The sequence below is a fragment of the Artibeus jamaicensis genome, unplaced genomic scaffold (genome assembly GCF_021234435.1).
Source record: "Artibeus jamaicensis isolate MK-2021 breed Jamaican fruit bat unplaced genomic scaffold, CSHL_Jam_final scaffold_474, whole genome shotgun sequence".
NCBI lineage: Eukaryota > Metazoa > Chordata > Mammalia > Chiroptera > Phyllostomidae > Artibeus > Artibeus jamaicensis.
In genome coordinates this window covers 49,243,544-49,262,836 of record NW_026522046.1, presented here as the reverse complement: position 1 = coordinate 49,262,836, position 19,293 = coordinate 49,243,544, and the positions used below count along the sequence as shown (strand labels likewise).

The 19,293-nt window shown below is 63.0% G+C and overlaps 1 protein-coding gene across 13 annotated transcripts in view; it reads right to left on the bottom strand.

Moving 5' to 3' along the window:
* TIAM1 (TIAM Rac1 associated GEF 1) overlaps positions 1-19,293 on the bottom strand; it is a 194,809-nt gene that overhangs the window by 35,154 nt on the left and 140,362 nt on the right. For all 13 annotated transcript variants that reach the window (XM_053657893.1, XM_053657897.1, XM_053657892.1 and 10 more), the window contains 5 exons: positions 16,339-16,485; positions 15,196-15,270; positions 13,208-13,378; positions 8,797-8,901; positions 3,300-3,381 (listed from right to left, as the gene is read on the bottom strand). In XM_053657893.1, the coding sequence (XP_053513868.1) occupies positions 3,300-3,381; positions 8,797-8,901; positions 13,208-13,378; positions 15,196-15,270; positions 16,339-16,485 (580 nt within the window). The remainder of the gene's footprint in view (positions 1-3,299; positions 3,382-8,796; positions 8,902-13,207; positions 13,379-15,195; positions 15,271-16,338; positions 16,486-19,293) is intronic.

Below are 19,293 nucleotides of genomic sequence, written 5' to 3'. Positions count from 1 at the left end.
GGCGCCCGGTCCCCTGGCTGCAGGCCTGGTCGCCTCTGTCCCTGCACAGCAGGACTCACGTCACGTCTCCCCTGACTGACCAGTGAATGACCACGGCCTGTCCCCTGGGGCAGGACACCGAGGCAGGCCCTGTGAAGGGCGAGGGAAAGGAGCACAGCTGTGAGACGCGACTCAGCTCAGCTCTGGGAGAAAACGGTCCCGTGGGGCCGACGGGCATCCAGGCCGGAGCCGGAGGGAACTCGGTGGCTGGGACGGCCAAGCCCGGGGAGGGAAAACTGGACGGGTCATCGCGGGCCGCGGCGTGGCGAGCATCTGTCTTCTGTTCAGTTCACGGGTCCAGGAAACAGGTCCCCATGATACAGGGTGGGGGGGGGGGGGCAAAAAGATTTGGAATGGTGTCCGGAACTCAAGGTGTATAGGAATGTTGGAGAGACATATAAGACGTCCCCACCCCTTCCCCCACAGGTGTGAGTTGGGGGAAGGGACACATGGAGCAGGAACATGCAGGGCTGTTTTGTACAGCCACAGCCTTGCAGCTAATCCATGGCATTATCTTTTAACATATCTATAGCCTTTGGTGGGTCACTTGGATATGTTAAATGGCTGTGGCCAGGCTTGGAGCCAGGGGGATGAAGTCACTTCCCCCAAGATGTAACTGGGGGCAGGTCCCCCGAGTTACAGCGCCTGCGTGGGAGCTTGGAGAAGATTGGCTCCAGGACATGGGGCCATACCTGCCCATACTAACGATGGCAGCCCAGTAAACTTGTAATAATACAGAAATACTGGCAGGTGTAACTGATCGTGGGACGAGTCAGAAATAGGGATACAGAGGAAGATGGGAGCGAGGATTTAAAAGCCAGACATGGCAGCCGTGTAGGGGAGAGCCACGTGGTTTGGGGCAGAGTGAGGGTCCCCTCTTGGCCAGGTGGAAGAGGGAGCCATGTGGTTTTGGCAGAGTGCAGACCCCCCCCCCCTTTCCCAGGTGAAAGGGAAAACCACGCAGCTTTGCCAGAATGGAGATCCCCGCAGCCAGGTGAAGAAAGCCACATGGTTTTGGTGGAGTGGGAATCCCAGCGGCTTTGGTAGAAGAGGCCCACGCGGCTTTGAGCTGCCCCCTTTGGCCGCGGAGCCTGGAAAGCAGGAGAGACTTTCACTGGAACTGGGTACAAAGAACTCTTGCCAGTGGACCATGAGAAGGTGCCACATGACTTTGGATTAACTAGAGATCCTGCCTGACACAGCTGACGATTCCAGCGGCCTGCAACATAGACGTGTGCTCTTTTCCTGATTTACGGTACCCGGAGTTGGGACAGTGGGAGAAGGGAGCGCTGTGTGGATGTAGGGGCATACCCTAAAGGACTTTGATATTTTAGTGGAGGCGTTAGGCCTGAATAGCATTAAATAAACATTTCATTTCTTTTTCACAAATCTCTGGCATTGAGAGATGTCTTTCCAATTGGCGGCAAACAGAAGAGCCCAGTAGATATTAGTATTCTGTCCTTGGGAGGGGCCCCTGTTCTGTAGCAGTTTTTGGCATCCCTGGGTGGGCCAAATATTGCCCCCCGCCCCGGACCTATTGTTCGGTAACACCCACACGCAGGCCCAACTGCTAACCGCCACCGCCCACACCGGCCAGAGCTCCCAGACAGACGGACGCGAGCTGGCCTGCGTCTCTGTCCCCAAGGCAGCCCTGACTTCAGGGGACTTGTCAGGAAGCCCCCACTCCTGTAAAAACAAGCTCACACGTGAGCTGGGCTCAACATGGGGGTGTTCACCTGCACTTCCGTAGAGAATGTTTTTTCCTTCTGTCTGTTAGAACAGATGCAGAATCAAGAACTATGTCAAGGGGAAGAATGAACAGAATTCATTCAAATTCAGGCATTTTCTTTCTAAAATGCAACCCTTCTGTAAGCGCTGAGACCAACACTTTTTTCTGTGAAAAGCAGCCGGAACGGGAGGCGCCGGGCGAGGCACCGAGGCTGAGTGTGGGGCCACGTGGGGCCGAGGGGCAGCCGTGGCTCCACGGCCCCCCTGCCAGGTCTTCCTCTTCCACACAGAAAGGCCCAACGGTGAGGAGGGCAGGGGACCCCGTCCCAAGGCCTGCAGGGAGCAGGACGTCCCCGGGCACCGGGGACCAGCATGGGTCTGGGGCGCAGGCGGCATGTCTCAGGTGCTGGGGGTCTCCGTGGGAGGGCCACAGGTGATGGAGGAGCGGGCGGTGACCACAACGCCTTTGGAAGGTCACTCCCATTACCAGCCCCCGCCCCTAGGCCTTGGGGTCCCCAGGGGCAGCCCCTGGGGGCGGGTCACAATCCTCCCCTCGTGAGCACACAGAGGAGACACGGCACCCCAATGGCTGTATGACTCTGAGGGGACCGAAGGACACAGTGGGTTAGCAGTGCACATTCAAGCCCAGGTTTCTTTCCTCTTGAGTGGAACAGAACATTCCAATCCCAGCAAACAAACGTGACTTGGCCCACACAGCAGGCAGGGGGCAGAGGGGGGATGCCAATGCGCACCCCCCAAGCTTGTCACGGCCCCAGCCGGCTCCTTAGAGCCGCCTGGAAGGACAGCCCTGCCGCCGGAGGAGGCGAATGAACTGAGCATAGTGGCCGAGGACACGCCCATCTGCCAAGCCTCCGGGAGACAGCTTGCCCTGCCGTCCAGGTCCCCATAAAAAGCAGGACAACAGAACGGAAGGCAGCTCAGGTCCCGGGTCCAGGAAACACTGGCCCTCGGAGTGAGACACGCACAGGCGCCCGCGACAAAACGGGGCCCGTGACAAAAATGCAACGGTGTGAGGCCCCCCAAAGAAAGGGGTGCCGTGGCTGAATGGAGTGGCGGGGGGGGGGGGGGGGGGAGGTGTGGCCAGCCACCCACGTGGCTTTGTGAGCTCTTTCCACCACACGGTGGGGCTGGCCACCTGGGGCCGAGGGGGATGGCGGGCAGGACACGGGAAGCGTGTTTCAGCCTCTTCGCCTGCTCAGCGGAGGCGCTGGCTCTCGATCCCCCCTGGGTCTCGTTCCCCCCTGGGGTTCGGAAGGGGCAGGCGGCCCTTGGTCAGCGGTCAGACTCTGGCGAGTCGGCGCTGCCGGCGGCGGCGTGCACACAGGCTGAACTCGGTGCGCAGCAGAGCCGGCCAGGTGCCGCCCCGTCCGGTCCAGCAGTGGAACTGGGAGCCGCCCCAGTTCTGGGCAGAACGGCCCCGGAGGCCCTCCGGTGGATTGTGCGTAAGCGCGTATTTACACGAGACCTGCTTTAACTCAAAAATGCCGAGGACCAGAGAAAAGCACACGCACCGTAATTGTCGCCAGCTGCGTCTGACTTCTCCATCTGGATGTTCTGAGTGACTTTTGGACAAATTTCAATTTCTTTGTACAGCTGAAAATCACAAAAAAAGTCTAATCAGGATTTATTATAAATGATACTTTTCTAGAAGTAGTCACCATTTTGTAAGTCTGTTTTTCATGATCGATGCTTGATGACAGATTTTTGTCACATCCCGGGATTTTTATTGAACCCCTTACATCACACCCCAAACTCAGCAACAGCCCCAGTCTTGGAATAATTCCTCAGCACAACTGTGCATAACCCCAGATGTCTCTTCTCACCCGAAAGCCACCCAAGATTTCTGGTGCTGGAGAAAGTCATTAAAATCAGAGGAGGCCCCGCCAGGTGGCCAAGCTGGCGGGAGCACCATCCTGTGCATCGAAAAGTTATGGGCTGATGCTTCTCTCTCCCTCCCCCCCCACCCTTCTCTCTCAAACCAATGCAAACACCCTCGGGTGAGGACCTAGCAGGAAAGAAACCAGAAGAGGTGGGGTGGAAACCAGACCTGGGTGGTGAGCACGCTCTGGTGGACAAAGCCGATTAATCACAACGCTGGGCACCTAACACGCAATGTCATTACACAAGCCACCTCGTTAAAGAAGGAGCGAATTCACCCGATGCCAAACAAGGTCGGGGGAAGGTCATAGGCCCCTGACCCGGGACCCATGGAAACGGGAACCGTCTCAGGGACTCTGCTCTGTTCCGCTCACACACCGTTCGCCCAAAGTGCACGGCAGGACCAAGAGGCACAGACAACACACAGCACGAGACACGCAACAGTCAGAAGAGGCGGAAGACATTCTCTCGCAGCCACCGGGCCACACCAGCCACACCCAGGGCTTCAGGTGCACTCCTGGACCGACTGTCAGAAACCCCGGGAGGTCCGGGGAGGGGGGAGAGGAAGGCTGGGCTCACGGAGCAGGAAGTTCGTGTCAGGGAATGTCCCTGATGCCTCACTTTTGCACACTGGAACCATCGCCACCATGGACAGTAACTTGGGAAGGTGCCCCAGGTACCCTTGTCCCTCACGTTCCCCCAAGTCACCGGCGACCCCATTCCAGCCACAGAGAAGGCAGCTGCAGGGGAGGCACGTTCTCCCTGGGCTTGTGCAGCCAGGAGGGCGGGCCAGGGGTCTGAGCCGGGTCCCTGCCCACCCCTCCCGCTGAGACAGTACACCAGGGCGAAGGCCACTTCAGACAATGACAACCAAAGTGCCAAAGAGAACGAAGGTGTCGGAGGCTGCCAGGAACTCTGACTGCCGCTCAGCCCGGCAGTGCGGGTCCCAGGGTCCCGTGGTCTCAGGGCTGGTCTGGGCGCCCCCAGCTCCTCCGACAGCACAGCCCTTCCACTGGGGCCGCCTTCTGGGGGGCAGGGAAGGGCTCTGGCTTCCACTCTTCCGCGGCACCTGACAGGCAGCCAAGGTAACCAGGAGGGTTCAGAAGGCGCAAAGCGGCCGTGATGGGAGCCCGGTAGTCGGGGACCAGAACGGCCCCCAGCCGGCCAGCCCTCCCCAGACCGCCACCCACACCCTGACGTGGTCCCTCCACGGGCAACGTGGGAAGTAAGGGTGTGACTTACAGGGGCTTCACTGTTACACCTCAGAAGTATTTCTCATACAAAAAATTTCTGAAATTAAAGAGATCACGTATAACACCAATCTTCAGTTCAGAAAACATGGCCACCAAAGTCATAAATACCCAACAGATTAAAGTTTACGATGTATTTCCTAAGACCACAAGCAACCGACAGAACCCCGTGTGTGCCGCTGACCTGGGCCTCGGATCTGCGCTCTGCCGCGTCCCCGGGAGCCGCTCTCCCCACTAGGCGGCAGCACCTCCCCGTTCGTTCCAAGACCCCCCCTCCCCGCCCCAAAGTCCCCGGGTTTGCCAAAGACCGAGGCAGAGCAGAGCTCACGAGTAACTTCCCTGCCCGTTCAGGGGCACCTCCTGCTCTGCAACGGGTCTGAAGGTCTGCGGGCACTTGCACCGATCCCAGACAAGCAGTGTGGAGCACTACGGACAGGCCCCTAAGCCACAACACGTCCTCGGGCTGAAGTTTAATCAAAGCAGCAGCGAAACGCAGGCAATTCCTGGACGGGCCTGTGCGTCACGGTGCCCTGTCCACGGCCCACGGCACTTGAGCTGGAGACCGAGCCCCAGGATTCTACGCACAAGCACCTCTGACAGAGGAGTCTCACCCTCACACTCCCGCCGCCTTCACTTTATCGGGGCAATTAATGCTGCGTGTCTTCCCTCCTCTCAAAAGCCAGATTAAAAGATCGTCAGATCGGAAGGAGTAACCGATCACTCAGGTGCCTGAGTTGCGCACAACCGCCACCTCTTCCTGCCAGGGCTCCCTTGGGGGCCCTGGCCAGAGCCACCGTCACCCACGGGCTGAACGACAGCTCACCGGCCTCCTGCCCTACAGACTGCGGGTCACATGCCAGCCACCACGAGCGACTGAAGCCGAAGTGAGTGACATCCCTCCCCACACGAGATTCCCCTTCTCGCCTAGACCCTATGTGGTGGGCCTGAGCCCCCCCCATCTTCTGCACCCCCAGAGCCCCAGGCCGCTCGCCCACCTGCCCAGGGACCCTCCCCACACGCCTTCCCCCCAACACCACCTCTGCGGCCCACTCACCTCACTGGGACATCGTCACGTCAGAGAGCGACGCCTCCTGCTCCAGGTGCCGCACCTCCCCACACGCCCCCTAAAACAACGCACCCGTTCGCACGTCTGTCCATCCGTCCACGCCCACACCCCTGCACGCCGCTTTCCGGAGGAGCGGACTGTCCTGGGCGTGCCCCGGTGGCGCCAGGCACACAGTACACGCGGAACCCACACCTGCTGCGCGGACGAACAAACCGCCCCGCGCTGTCTGGAAACGCCTTCTTCCCGCTGCCCCGACCTGGAGAGCACAGGTGACGTGGCTCCGGGAAAGGCCAGTGTCCCCACACTCACCGCCGCTCCGTGGACTGGACCCGACCCACTAACCACACGCCAAACACCACAGAACACAGAATACTCGAGGACAGTCACCAAGAAACAGGTCATGGCTTCAAACACCCGCGGCCACCCTCGTCCGTGCAGCACTGACGTGGCTGGTCATGGACGCCACGGGCCCTGTGCAGACTCAGTAAGGGGCAGCGGGCTGAGGCGCGCGCACCCCCAGCAGCCCCCCGGACACCCTCACGCGGGGACTGGAGACAAGGACCCACGACGGACGGGACCCAAGGGGCGTGGCAGCCGCAGGGTGAAAGACGGCACGTGGCCCACAGGCAACGCTCAGCACCTCCGCGGCCTCGAGGAAACAGGAGACTCGGCCGCGGCCGCAGCCCCTGGGAGCCGGTTGGGGACGGAACCTCGGCGGCTCCACCGACGGGCTGCAGCCCACGCCCACACAGGGCAGCTGGCGGACCCGCCGCAGGGCCGAGCTATTCAACCAGGCCACCGGTAAGCACCTGTGCTACCGTCATTTTAGAAATGTTTCTGACGACGCAGGTCCCCCGGGCACTTCCTCCCGGGTTAACTGAGAACACCGCTCCACCAGCCTGCCGGGAGCGCCCTGGGGACCTCCGAGCTGCGGACTGCGGTGCGGCCGAGGCGCCAGGGGCGGCATCACGACGTGCCAGCTGGGCGGGGCCTGTACTCCCTCAGGGACCGCGCTGCGCTGGGGCCCGTCCACAGTGGTTTGGAAAGGACGCCTGGTCTCTGTGTCGTCGGTGCTTTTCAGAAAGTGCACTCTGACACGTCCACAGGGATGCGGACGCAGAGTCCCCTGCAGGGGCACAGCGCACACGGCAGCCGACACCCAAGGACCATGAAAGCGAAACGGCTCCTGCAGCGTGTCCCACCCGAGCGCCCACTGGGAGCAGCACAGGAAGGACCTGGAGCGGTGTGGCTGTGCCCCCGTCCTTTAGGGCAGGGGGTTCCTCAACCCAGATGCACCCAGCAGCCTCCAGGAGCTCTCCCAGCCTCACCAGCAGAGCCCTCCTCGTCACAGGACAAAGGGCTTCCCCGCCCCAAGAGCAGAGCCTGGGGCTTCCCTGGGAGCCGGAGAGGAACCTGCAGCGCCCACCTAGTTCCCAGGACGTCCCCTCCACGAGCCTGTGCTGGCTCCCACGAGGGCTGGAGGCGGGCCCATTGTTTTGACTGTCCAGGCTTTGTGGGAGCATCGCAGAAACCCACCCTTCCATGCGTTTCATTGAAAGCTAAGGGACAGGAGGAAACTTTTTAGGAGAATAGGAACTTTCTAAATCACAACTGTACTGACTTGTCAGAACCCGTTCAACTGTGTGCTTAAGGTTGGTGAGTGTCATTGTACAGTAAGAACAATTCAAAAGACTTGATTGAGGCCTGGCTGGTGTGACTCAGTGGACTGAGTGCCCAGTTCAATTCCCAGTCAGGGCACATGCCTGGGTTGAGGGCCAGGTCCCCAGTAGGGGGCGCATGAGAGGCAACCATGCAGTGATGTTTCTCTCCCTGTCTCCCACCCTTCCCCCTGTCTAAAACTAAAAAAAATCATTTGTTGAAAAAAAGGTTGATTGAAAACAAAATTCCCACTACACTTCCACACTTCCCCTTCCCAAAAGGCGGTTCCCCGGGCCAAGCTTCCGGTCCTGCTTTCTGAGGGACAGACCCCCCCCGCAGCCCTGTGGCCACGCCCACACCACGCCCACAGAGGGCCGCTGCTCAAGGGGCCCCGCAGGGGCACAATGCGGCCCACACCGGTCTCCCTCACGTCCCTTCCCTGGGGCTGAAAATGCGCCCCTTGGCCAGCAAGCAAGGAGCGTGTCCCTTTGTCATCGCCACAGCAACCGCTTCTGAGCCCCTGCTGTGTGAGCCCTGACACCCACTCCTCACAGAATCCTAGACATTAGTGTTGTCGCTTCATTTTTTGCCAACGGCAGGTCCTCAGGAAGCTGCCCAGTCAACAGAAAGCCCAGACGTGGTGAAGACCAGAGTCCCGCAGGGGAAACTCCCACGCTCACCAGCGTCCTGAGCTCCATGCAAACGGAGCCCCAGGGGGCGGGACACAGGAGTCAACCGTGGCCCCTTCACTGGGCAGGACAGGCACGTGGGCACTTGGGTCCCCGCAGGTGGGAGAGGCTGGAGCAGGGCTGGGGTCGGTGCTGCTTTTCCGGCAGCAGGCGGCTGCCGTTTGAGTCCCCAGATGAAAGCAAAACCCGGGTGCAGCCCCGAGGACCTGGGGGAACTGCGCCGCCCAGGCAGCTCTGGACGTCCCTTCCACGCCACGGCGAGGTATGCGCCCGGCACAGACGAGGGAGCCACTGCACCAGCGGGAGCGCCGAGCTGAGCAAGGCCGGGCCCACCACCCGCCGCCCTCCTCCAGGAGCACTGACTTGGAGGTGGGTCTGCCCCCCTCCCCCAGCCCACAGTCAGCACAGGTGTCACTCGAACCTCGTCCCGCACACAGCGGACATGCACAGCAGTCACACGCATTACCAGCTCGTAAATGTCCTCCTCCGGCCGGGGCACGTAGTGCCGAGTCTCGTTCTCGATCAGAAAGTTCAGACGCAAGTAATGAGCCGAGTGGTCCAGCTGGTGGGCCTGGGACAAGAGAGGGCGGGGAGAGTTCAGTCGTGAACGGGGGAAACGTGCGTCCACTGGCCCACGTCTCAGACCCCCAAAAATAATGCAGATTTGTTACGGGGGGGGGGGGTGAGGTCTCCAAGAGGCTCGCACCTAAACCCACACTTGACACAGTTTTCACCGAACATCCTGCCGGCATCCCCGGTGCCTCATGACTCACTTCCGCGGGTCTGAGTCATTTCAGCTTCTGACTCGGGTTTTGCAACAAAGGCCCTCAGACCCAACAGCCCCACCCACACAGTTCCAAGTGCACGGAGGCGACCAGAGAGCCAGGGGAAGAAAACAACCAGGGAGTCCCGATGGTGACCGGGAGGCAGCTGTGGCAGGGCCTTGTTCCCCCCACGGGACAGCAAGCAGACAGGGTGGGCCGGTCAGGACGGGTGGCCCGGGAGCAGTGCCCACAGGCCCGCGTCCTACCTGGGAAACACCTGCATGCCCGGCCCAGAGGAAACCACCCTAAGACAGCCACGGACTGGACTGTCCAGGCCGGTCCCCGGGGCCAGAACAGGCTGAGTCTCTTTCCATCGGAAAAGTCACCTTTCGGTGTGTGAGGGCTGCAGAAAAGGAGCAGGTTTTGTGACCAATCTTCCACACACCCGGGGGGAGGGGAGCCTCACAGATTTCACGGCAGTACAAACAACTTGTCACAGACAGAGTTTTCCCTGTCTTTCAGAAACTTGTCCCAAAGATTCGGTAGACAGATACGTGTGGCACCTGGAAGTTCCTCCCAGAAGGACGCAGAGCGGGGTGGGAGTGAGTGAAGGATGCGGTTTGGTGACGGGGAGCCTGGGGAGGGTGCGCGAGAGCGCGTCCCGTTTGTGCTTTCGTCTGAGTCGGAGGTTCTCCACCTAAACGTGTCTTCCCTCCACACGCCCTGCTGCGGACAGCTACTGCAACCACGTGAAACACTATCGCACTCCTCTGATGCTCCTTCTACTCACCCCGCAGCCCCCAGCATGTTTTTAAGTCCAAACTGAGAATATCCCAGTAACTGTTTCCATAATGGCCACTGACCTGCAGGGAAAAGACCCTCGAGTGCACCAGACACTGCGTGGGCACCGCAGCTATGGAAACCGAGGCACAAAGGCGTCTGCAGGGCCACGCAGCTGAGGCGTGGCTCTTTGAACAGATGCATGTACACAGAGGCACCCGCAGGCCTGCACTGTGGGAGGGGGCCCTCCTGCACGCCCAGCAGGAGGGTAAAGTGCTCTCTCCACCCTCCTGGGGACCCCGACACACACCCTGGCGCGTGGAGTGGGTCTGAGGCCAGCGTGTCCCTGCGCCTCTGGGCACTGAAGGTCACGGAGGCCTGGTGTCTGATGGGCCAGACTGTCCGTGTCAGGGACAGTGGGGGTGGGCAGGGGACAGGCAGGGCAGCCCAAAGTAGGGACACCTCCCTCCCAGAACACGTCTAAGCGGAAGCGAAAACCCCGGCAAACCCTCAGCTTCCTAGGGAGGTGGGAGGAAAAGGGAAATGAAACCTGCTGGGCTCTTCTTGGGGGGCAAACACACCCACCTGGAAACCCACCGTTGGCAGACACTCAGGCACACGCCCGGCAGCGGCTCCTGCCGCCGGTTTCCCTGCCCCGACATCTCTGCAAGCGGCCACTGCCCACCACCGGGGCCTCAGGGTGGGGGGTGGGGATGAGACCAGAGGGCCTCATCACCCACGATGGGTGAGTGTGCTCAAGACCCCCCCCCACCCACACAAAGTGGGGCCTCGCTCAGGTGGGCAAACAGGAGGCGAGCAGGAGCAGCGAGCATGCCCACCCGGCCGCCCTCCACCGCCACGCCCTTAGGGCTCCCAGCGTCTTCACAGCTCAGAGAAATGAGCCGAGCACCTTGGCAAACACAAACTCTGGGACAGTCCCGTGACCTAGGAGTCCCTGAACACATGACTCAGGGCACCGCACCACCCGGTCTCCCGATTCCGGAAGATGTGTCTGTGCCACGTGGCCCCCGCAGGTCGCGACTGCTGCAACCCTCATGCCCCCAGGGAAAGTCCTGCGGAACCAACGAGATCCGGTCAGCAGAGCCCAAGGGAGGCCCTCGTGCCCCTCGAGCATCTGCAAGTCAGCATCCGAGCGGACCGGCGGCAGAACCGGAACCGAAGAGACGATCTCAGCCAAGCGTGTCTGGCCGGCTGCTCACCAGGCCCCTCCGTAGGGCCTGCCGACCCAGGAGCAACGTGGTCTGAATGGTGCACAGCTGTCCTCAGGGCACAGCCACTAGAGTCACTCAGATGGCATCTGAGTCCCATCCAGGCGATGCAGCATGGACTGGGCCCGGAGACCGGCATTTCGTGTGGCTGGCCTGTGTTTTAAATGTGTGTCTTACTGTGGTGACTTCCGTGGGTGAAACAGCACAATACAACGTAGAGCAGATTCTCAGCAAACTGAGGCAAGCAAAGTAAGTAAAGGGTCGCCCGCTTCTGCTCATGGCTCCGTTTCAGTCCAGCTTCCCTGGGGACCACCGGGCGGGGACCACCGCAGCTTCCCGTCTCTGAACCCACGAGACACAAGCTCGTTCCACCACACACCTCGTTTGTCTTCGTTTCTACGTGTTGGGAGGAAGACCTGAGGACTCGGGGAAAACAAGGAGCAAGCAGGGACTTTCCGAGGGGGGAGAGAGGGGTCTGCACTCTAGAGACGCAGCCAAGCCCTCTGCGTGACGGAGATGGACCCCTTGGGGGGGTGAATGCGGGGAACGCAGGACTCGCCGTTCCTGGACGAGCATCTAAGATGGGAGAGGCAGGGGCCCTCCTGGGGGCGGGGGGGGGGGGTCCACGAGTTTCTACCAGTCACGACACGGAGACCTCGGCCTTGACTGCGGTTCCCGGCCAAGGTCAGGGCCCGAGTTGCTGCCTGGGCACAGACCCGAGCTGCACAGGTGCCTCACGGGGAGAAGCCCAGCCCAGCCCGCACTCCCGCTGCTGCTGCAGTGCAGGAAGGACCCGCACTGCTCTGCGGGGTGGGCCCCGAAGGGCGGCGGAGCTCACCTGCCAGGGAGCGCATGCTGAAACCCCCAAGGGATCGACTTTGCACAGCAATAAAAACGAACACACGTGAACAAAAACAGTGCTGTCTTCAAAAAGCCAGGATGTGAGGCATGGAGGGCGCAGAGCTCGGACCCTGTGCCGTTTCTCCTCGCCCCGGCGGGCTGGCCCGGCCCTGGCTCCCTCACGGCGGAGCCCACCCAGAAGGCTGAGCGGCCAGGCCTCTCCACTGCCCCACTCACCGGAGGAGCCGGCTTTGCTCTCCACAAAGGCCCTGCTGATGTCAAAGTGACACAAAACTCACATCCACGAGACGCTGTGCTGAAGGAGGGGGTCCTCAAAACACCCCTCATCCACGGGAAGCACCTCCCCTGCCCTCGAAAGGCCCGGGGAAGACCGTCTCACTGAGGGGTCGGTGACCGCCCTCCTGGCTGAGAGGGTGCACGCCCAGGTTCGCAGCCAGACGGGGGTCCCTGCAACTGCCTGTGATTCTCGCTCTGGCAAGAGACTCAGGCCCACGGGGCAGGGCCAGGCTGCCCCGTCTGGTCCGGGGGGAAGCAGTGCTCATCATCTGCACACCTGAGGATGACCTGTGAGCTGGTCCGTCCGAGTAATGCTGCCCTCTGTCCCCACCTGCCCCTGCCTGAGCCTCGCACGGTCACCTGCGCACCTTCAGGGTAGAGAATGGACCAGACTCCCCATGAGACAAACAAGGAAGAATCTGCGGCTCACTTATCGCCAAAAATGAGATAAAACAGAGAGCGAGTCCTGTGTTCAAAGGCAGAGGGACCTCCCACAACAGACGTCACACTCGGAGTCATTTTGGTTTCCCCTCAAGATGCCCACAGCGTGCCTGCCACTGCCCAGGAGTGGGCCACCAAGCCCGCACCCGCGGGACTCCCGTGTGCGCACACACCGACCGCAGCGCCGAGGCCCGGGGGTCTGCGGCAGGCAGTCCCTGACCCGCGGGAAAGAAGCCTCGTGCCGGCGGGGCTCCTCACCTCTCCCTCCCAAAGACTTCCGCAGGGCACACGTGACGTATGGGACGAGCCTCCCACAGACCAGACACGCGACACACGTGCTGGGCACAGAAGAGCCCTGGCCTCCCCCGGTGAGAACCCGCTGCCCTCACTGTGCGCTGACCCCAATGAGCCTGGAGCTGTGTGACACACCAGGGTCCCCTCCCGGCCCCCGGAGCCACAGTGCCTGCCCAAGAGGCCCGAGGTCCCACCGCTCGCCTCCGGGACACGAGCCCCAAGCAGCCCCTACCTTGCAGATCAGCTCCAGAGTGTCCCGGGCGGTGTCCCCCGGCCGGATGACCGTCAGGGCGGACTGGTTATTGGGTAGACAGAACCAGGATGGCGTGAAGTATTCATGGACCCAGATGTCACCGTCAGGGTTGTGCTGGTGGACGCCAGGCAGGCCCGGCTCCTTCTCCGTCTGCAACGAGAAACCGAGTCGGCGGAGCAGCCTTGGCCGGGGCTCAGCGTCTCTACCCCCAGGAGGCACCGTGACGACCCACGCCTGGACAGGGCCCCACTCGAAGGTGGCAGCAGCCGTGGCGGACAAAGGGGGCCCCTGGGGCCCCGGGGGAGGAGCAGAGGCAGTGAGGCGGGGAGCAGGGGCGTCCTCAGGCCTCGCACCTGCTTCAGGACACGCCCACAGGCCGCACGAGTGGGCGTGACAGTTGGGAGGGAAGGGGAAGGGCAGGGGGTGGGGCAGAGACAGACAGACAGACAGCTGACGCACCCACTGACTCAGTGCCACTGCTGGCGGCTCTCCCCCAGCCCCCACACCACGAGCAGAGGCCCCCGCAGCGAGAACGCCTGCGTGAGCTCACACTCCTCCTGTTGCTGAGGCAACAGCAGGCCTCAAGGGGTCTCAGAGGAGACGGAGCCAAAGGCCTGTGCGTCTCCAGGCAGCACTGTCCTCGCGCCCAGGGGGGACCCCGGCACAGCCCTGAGGGAGTGGCCCCATGCCCCAGACGAGGTCAGGGACCTCCTTAGGCTGCTGTTGCGCCCCAGCCCCCACCACGCCCAGCCAGAGGGTGGATGGGCACCCAGTCCTCAGGGCGGGAGAGACTCGAGCTGCGGCCACGCTCGGCAGCTGGTCACATCCAAGCTCATTCAAGAGCTTGGGCAGGAAACGCTCCGTGGGCCGAGGGACCGGGGAGCCTGACCGCTCTGAAGTGAGCGCAGAGCCGTGTGAGGTCCCGGCGACGTGGAAGGAACACTGGCTCTCTCAGAGTGTGCTGGGCAGCTGCCCCGATTACTGGTCCAGTGCCAGGCCAGCAACTGGTAGGTGCAGACCCACAGGCCCCCAGAGACCGGCCAGTGTCACCCAAGGAAGTGAATTCCCAAACAAGGGCTGAAGGGGGGCCGTTGGACGCCCACACCTGACAGGGCAGATGCCAGAACAGGGCGGCTGCGTCGGGTGCGGTCTGCCGAACCACACTCGGTGGGAGGCGCCGCCGGCCCTGCTCTGGGTGGGGCCGCCGTCACAGAGGAACAGAACCCCAGAGAGGACGCACCCAAGGCTGTCCGCTCGCCCGGGGGTCTCTGTCCACAGTGGAGATGCCCCCTGCCCCCGCCCCACGCCCCCTGGTCAACAGCTGCCCCGTCGGCACTCGGCCAGGCCACATTTTACATCTAAACTGCTCTTGGAGAACAAGGCATGCCAGCCAAGAAGCAGGATAAAGAAGGACCTTGGGCGGTCAGGGGCGGTCAGGGGTGTTCGGGGGGAACTAACACAGAAACCCAACGGAAAAATGCTGCGGTTCCCAGACCCCGTGCCTGGAGAGGACGTCCCGCACTGGAGGTGTGGTAATGAGGGCGGAGCGGGAGGCACAGCTGACTTCAGAAGGGGCCACGACGCCTGGACCGGAGTAGGTCAGCGACTTAACTCCACCAGGGACGGGCAGGTGCAGAGAGAAAGTCCCAGGGTGGGCCACAGCCCCCGTCAGGGACAGGAGTCGCGGGGACGGTGCCGGCCGTGGCGCGGGCCCACACGTCCTCCCCAGTGTCGGAGGAGACGCCCGATCCTGGGGACCTGCGCTGAAGACGTCGTGCCTCGTGCCGACCGGGGCTTAACCACGACAGGCTCTGGCCTCCTTGTGCGCCTGCTCCCCAACCTCAAAGGTCTGGCTGTCCCACGGGCTCCATACCCAGGCTGCTCAGCTTTAGGCCCCGAGCAGCCCCGGCACTGGTCGTGTGGACGCACCTGCAGCACTCCCAGAGAGAGTCGTGCGAGCGTTTTACCTTGCCATCTGCGGCGGTGTCGTCGAAGACGCCCTCCAAAGACTGCTTGACCGCGTCGGGTCCGTCCCCAAACACCTGCGGACACAGCAGCACAGTGAGAAGGACCCCGGGCAGGCCCAGGGGTGGGGCTGTGGGACACTCGGGCCAGTAACACACAGGAGGCGTCATGGCAGCCTGGGACCCTCTGAGAGCAGAACCGGGCGCAGCCTCTGCAGGACACAGTGTGGCCTGTCCCTGCCCGACACAGGGTCACCGCATGTGACACTGCGCCCCCAAAGTGGGGGGCGGGAGGGCTGAGGGTGAGCACCCACCTCCTGTGGCTTCGGCTCAGCTGACGCAGCCCGACACCCCGTCAGGCACAGACACACGCAAACCCCACGCCTGCCCTGCCCCAGGACCACAGGGCACACCGTGTGGCACTGGGTCTCCCTCTCCCGTCTGGCTTCCCGGCCGATCACCCTGACCCCCAGGTTCAGGTGGTGGGCGTGGGGTCGGCAAAGCAGCTGGCACATCAGCCTCCAGGGTTCGCCTCTCCCTCCTCTTCAACCCCTAAGTAACCGAAGGGCCGAGACCGGCCGAACCACCACCACTAAGGGGCCTCCTCACCGGGCGGCCGTCGGTGCATCACTGCACGAGGCCGCGAGTGACTGTCACAGCGCGGGGCCTCGTCCCCAGCCACCGCCGTCACGGAGGAGATGGTCTCCGCCCAGAAGACCACTGCCCACGTCCCCTCAGGCCCTAAAGCTCAAGCCACTGCCCAGCAAACTCCCTTCTCCAGGTGACGGGGTGATGCCAAGTGTCCTCGGGCCCTGGACCCGGGGGGAAGGGAGGCCTGCGGGGCGTGAGCACACGCCACTCTGACACATGGCACTGCCGCAGGCAGCGGGGCAGCTCGGACATCCGCCCCAGAAAGTCGGGGCAGACCGCCAGGCGTCCGGTGCAGTGGGAGCCTGGGGCTGGGTGGGCGCAGGGGCACACCCCGTCTGCCATAGTGTGTCTGTCAGGGACTGACCCTGTGCCAGCAGCTGGCTTTCAAGGACTCTCGGCATCAACAAAGAAACGCCCCCGCGCACCCACTCACCACCCCACCCCCAAAGTGAGGGGGAGCGGCTGCACCTGCTTTTCCTTCCCCCCAGAACCTACCTGGCTGATGCTGGGGTGCCCCTGCTTCTTCTTGGAGGTGGTGTCCAGGCCCCACAGAGAGGAGAACCTGCTCCTGCGCTTGCTCGCGGGCCGGGGTGTCGCCTGGGTTCGCCGCCGCACCCCCGTCTCCCCGGTGCGCGCCGCCACCTGAGGGTGCGAGGTGGGGGAGACCGCAGGGGAGCCGTCAGGACTGCCCCCCAAGCCCCAGCCCCCCGCCGCGGCCCCGCCTGGACCCCCAGAGGAGCACAAGGCTAGCACACCCGGCCCCGCTGCACTGGTCGGGGACACACATCGTCACGCGGTGTCTCTCAGGACTCCTGTCCTCCGGCTACGGGCTGGGCCACGTGAACCAGGGTCGACCGGCCGCACTCTGAGACGCCCCAAGTGGCGCAGAAGCGCCGCTTCGCGGAGACACACCCCACAGCCAAGGTCACGCCTGGCTCCTGAGATCACCAACTCTTCCACGTAGGTTCCTCGGAAGTCCCTAAGGTCATTCCTGAGCAGACCGGTGACCATCGTCCCCAACAGCACACTCACTCCTGCCACAGGCCGAGGGGCCAAAAGGGCACCAGGCCGAGGGCGGGGACCGGGGCAACAGGAGGTCACGAAAGGGGACCGTCCTCAGAGATGGGGGTGTCCCTTCACCCTCCCTGGCAACAGGAGGCGAAGAGGGAAGTGTGAGGACGGCAGCCTTTCCAAGGATGATGGGACGAGACGGAAGGTCCTGGGAGAGGGGACCCCCTCGCTATCCTCGCGGGCCCAGGGTCTGGGTGTGAAGGAAATGGAAGCCGCGTCCTGCTTGCTTTTGAAAGAGAAGCTAAACCCCACCGAGACGCTGGGACGCTGCCAGCCACCGGGACACGGATCTCAGAAGGGGACACTCCGAGTTTAACGAGCCACCGCGCAGCTGCTCGAGTAGCCACTGCCTCTCTGAGGACGTCACGCGTCCTTCCCAGGCTGACACGCGGCGTGGACTTCACCCTCGGGGGCACGCCATGTCCCAGAGACTGCAGGAAATCGGCCAGGACGTCCTGGCGGGCCACCCACGGCCCTCCCCCCAGACCAGGAGAGCAGGGCGCACAGCCAGGCGGCCTGGGAGCAGCATATCCCCGCCCGGCCCTGGGCTGAGCTGGGCATCCGGGAAGCCCCTTGTCATCGGGTCCCCGAAGGGCCACCCGCCCTGGGGCGGCCGCCTGCGGGCAGCAGTTTGGGGTGTGCCGGCGGAGCCTCGACCCCAGTCAGCGTGCAGCCTGGAGGGCACGCCCCACAGGGGTGTCAGCAGTGCCAGGGTGACGCCGCTGAAGCCCCCCGAGCAGACTGGCAAAGCCCCCCACGAGTGCCAAACTCGGATCCAAACAGCTTCTCTCAAGGCCATTGCAGGGGGGGTCCCGCAGGAGAACGGGGGGACAAGGGCGATGCAGGGGCCTTGCTCACTCCCAGCCTGGCACTCCTAGTGGCCCCAAGGCAGTGGGGGCTCTGGAGAGAGCCCTGCTCCACGGCCCCATCGGGGGCAGCACAGACGAAGCCCCTGAGCGGGTTCCACGGGGACACCGTGCGCCTGCCCCGCCTGCATCGCCCGCCTGCCGCGGAGGCGCGGGCCGCCTGGGAGCGAGCCCGGCACGCTGACACTCGCGTGCTGGCCGAGCTGCGTGACGACGTCGGGGTCCGCAAAGGCCATCGTCAGAAAAAGGGGGGGCTGAGGGCCCCAAGTGAACGATGTTGGAGATGAAAACGCTGGAGAGGAAAAAAGGCCCCACAGCTTGTACACATTTGCACAGAGAAATAACACGCGTACGCAACACGCACAGACCACCGCGTGTACACACACACCCTCAGCACCCATCGCCGCCCCCTTCCCTCACTGTGCCCGTGGGTGTCTGCGGGGCGGTGCTGTCTCACTGCCTTCCTGCCATGTCCGTCTCCCCCTCGGAGTGACACACTGCTCTGTGACAAGCCAGGACCCAGGACCCAGGGCACGACCCTGGGCTGTGGGCTGCCATGGCCCTGACCACAAGAACAGCGGCCGACCTGCATGCCACTCCCAAAAGTCCGGCAGCCGAATGAACAAGTGAATGAATGAGCATCAGAAAGCCAGACCCTCCCCAATGTGGCGGCGGCGGCAGCAGCCCCGCCCTGGCCCTGTGGGGACAACTGCAGAAGACAAGCAGTTAGAGAGACCCCTGCCCTCGCCGATACTCTCAGTCCCCAGCCGGCCGGCCGGCGGGTTCAGGCTCCCAGCACTGGGCCTCCCCCCAGCGGCTCTCACGGTGCCGGCTCCAAGTGCTGGGGCCTCGCTCGGGAACTGCTGCCCCCGAGACACCAGTGTTCACAGTGAGCAAAGGGGTTTTGAAAAAGCCGCCAAACCTGAGGGGACCAGGTTGCGGGGTCCTCAGTGGTCGGCGCCCAGACGGCCCGAGGACTCAGCTGCTCACCTCCTCAGTCCAGCCAACCGAAGGGACCGCCCACTCCCCAAGGGCACGTTGCCCCTTTGGCTGATCACTGCAGGTCTCTTGTGTCCACAGGCCCTCCGGGGCGTGGGACTGTGGTGCACAGATGACCCCCCCCCCCAGCTCTGCTGCCTGCACAGCCCACCTCCCGCCCTCCACTGACAAAGGGGAAAACAGGTCTGGACAAAGGCTGCATTGAAGACTGTTGAAAAGCATTCCCTGGGGTCAAAAGACAAGGACAGGAGGTAAAACTAAACACCCGGGGACTCAGACGGAGCCTCCCCTGCCCGGGCGCCCCTGTCCACGGTCTGAGGGACAGGCACGGACCCCCCAGAAAGTCTGCAGGGGCCTGTGGGCTCACAGAACAGGGACCAGGAACAGAGTCGCAGGGAGGCACGAAACCCTCTTCTTTCCGGTTCCTGACGCCCCAGCCCCGACCCCAAAGGGAAGTGTACCCACCACGTCCTGAAGTGGGAAACGGGAGGGTCAGAGCCGCTCTGACGTCCTG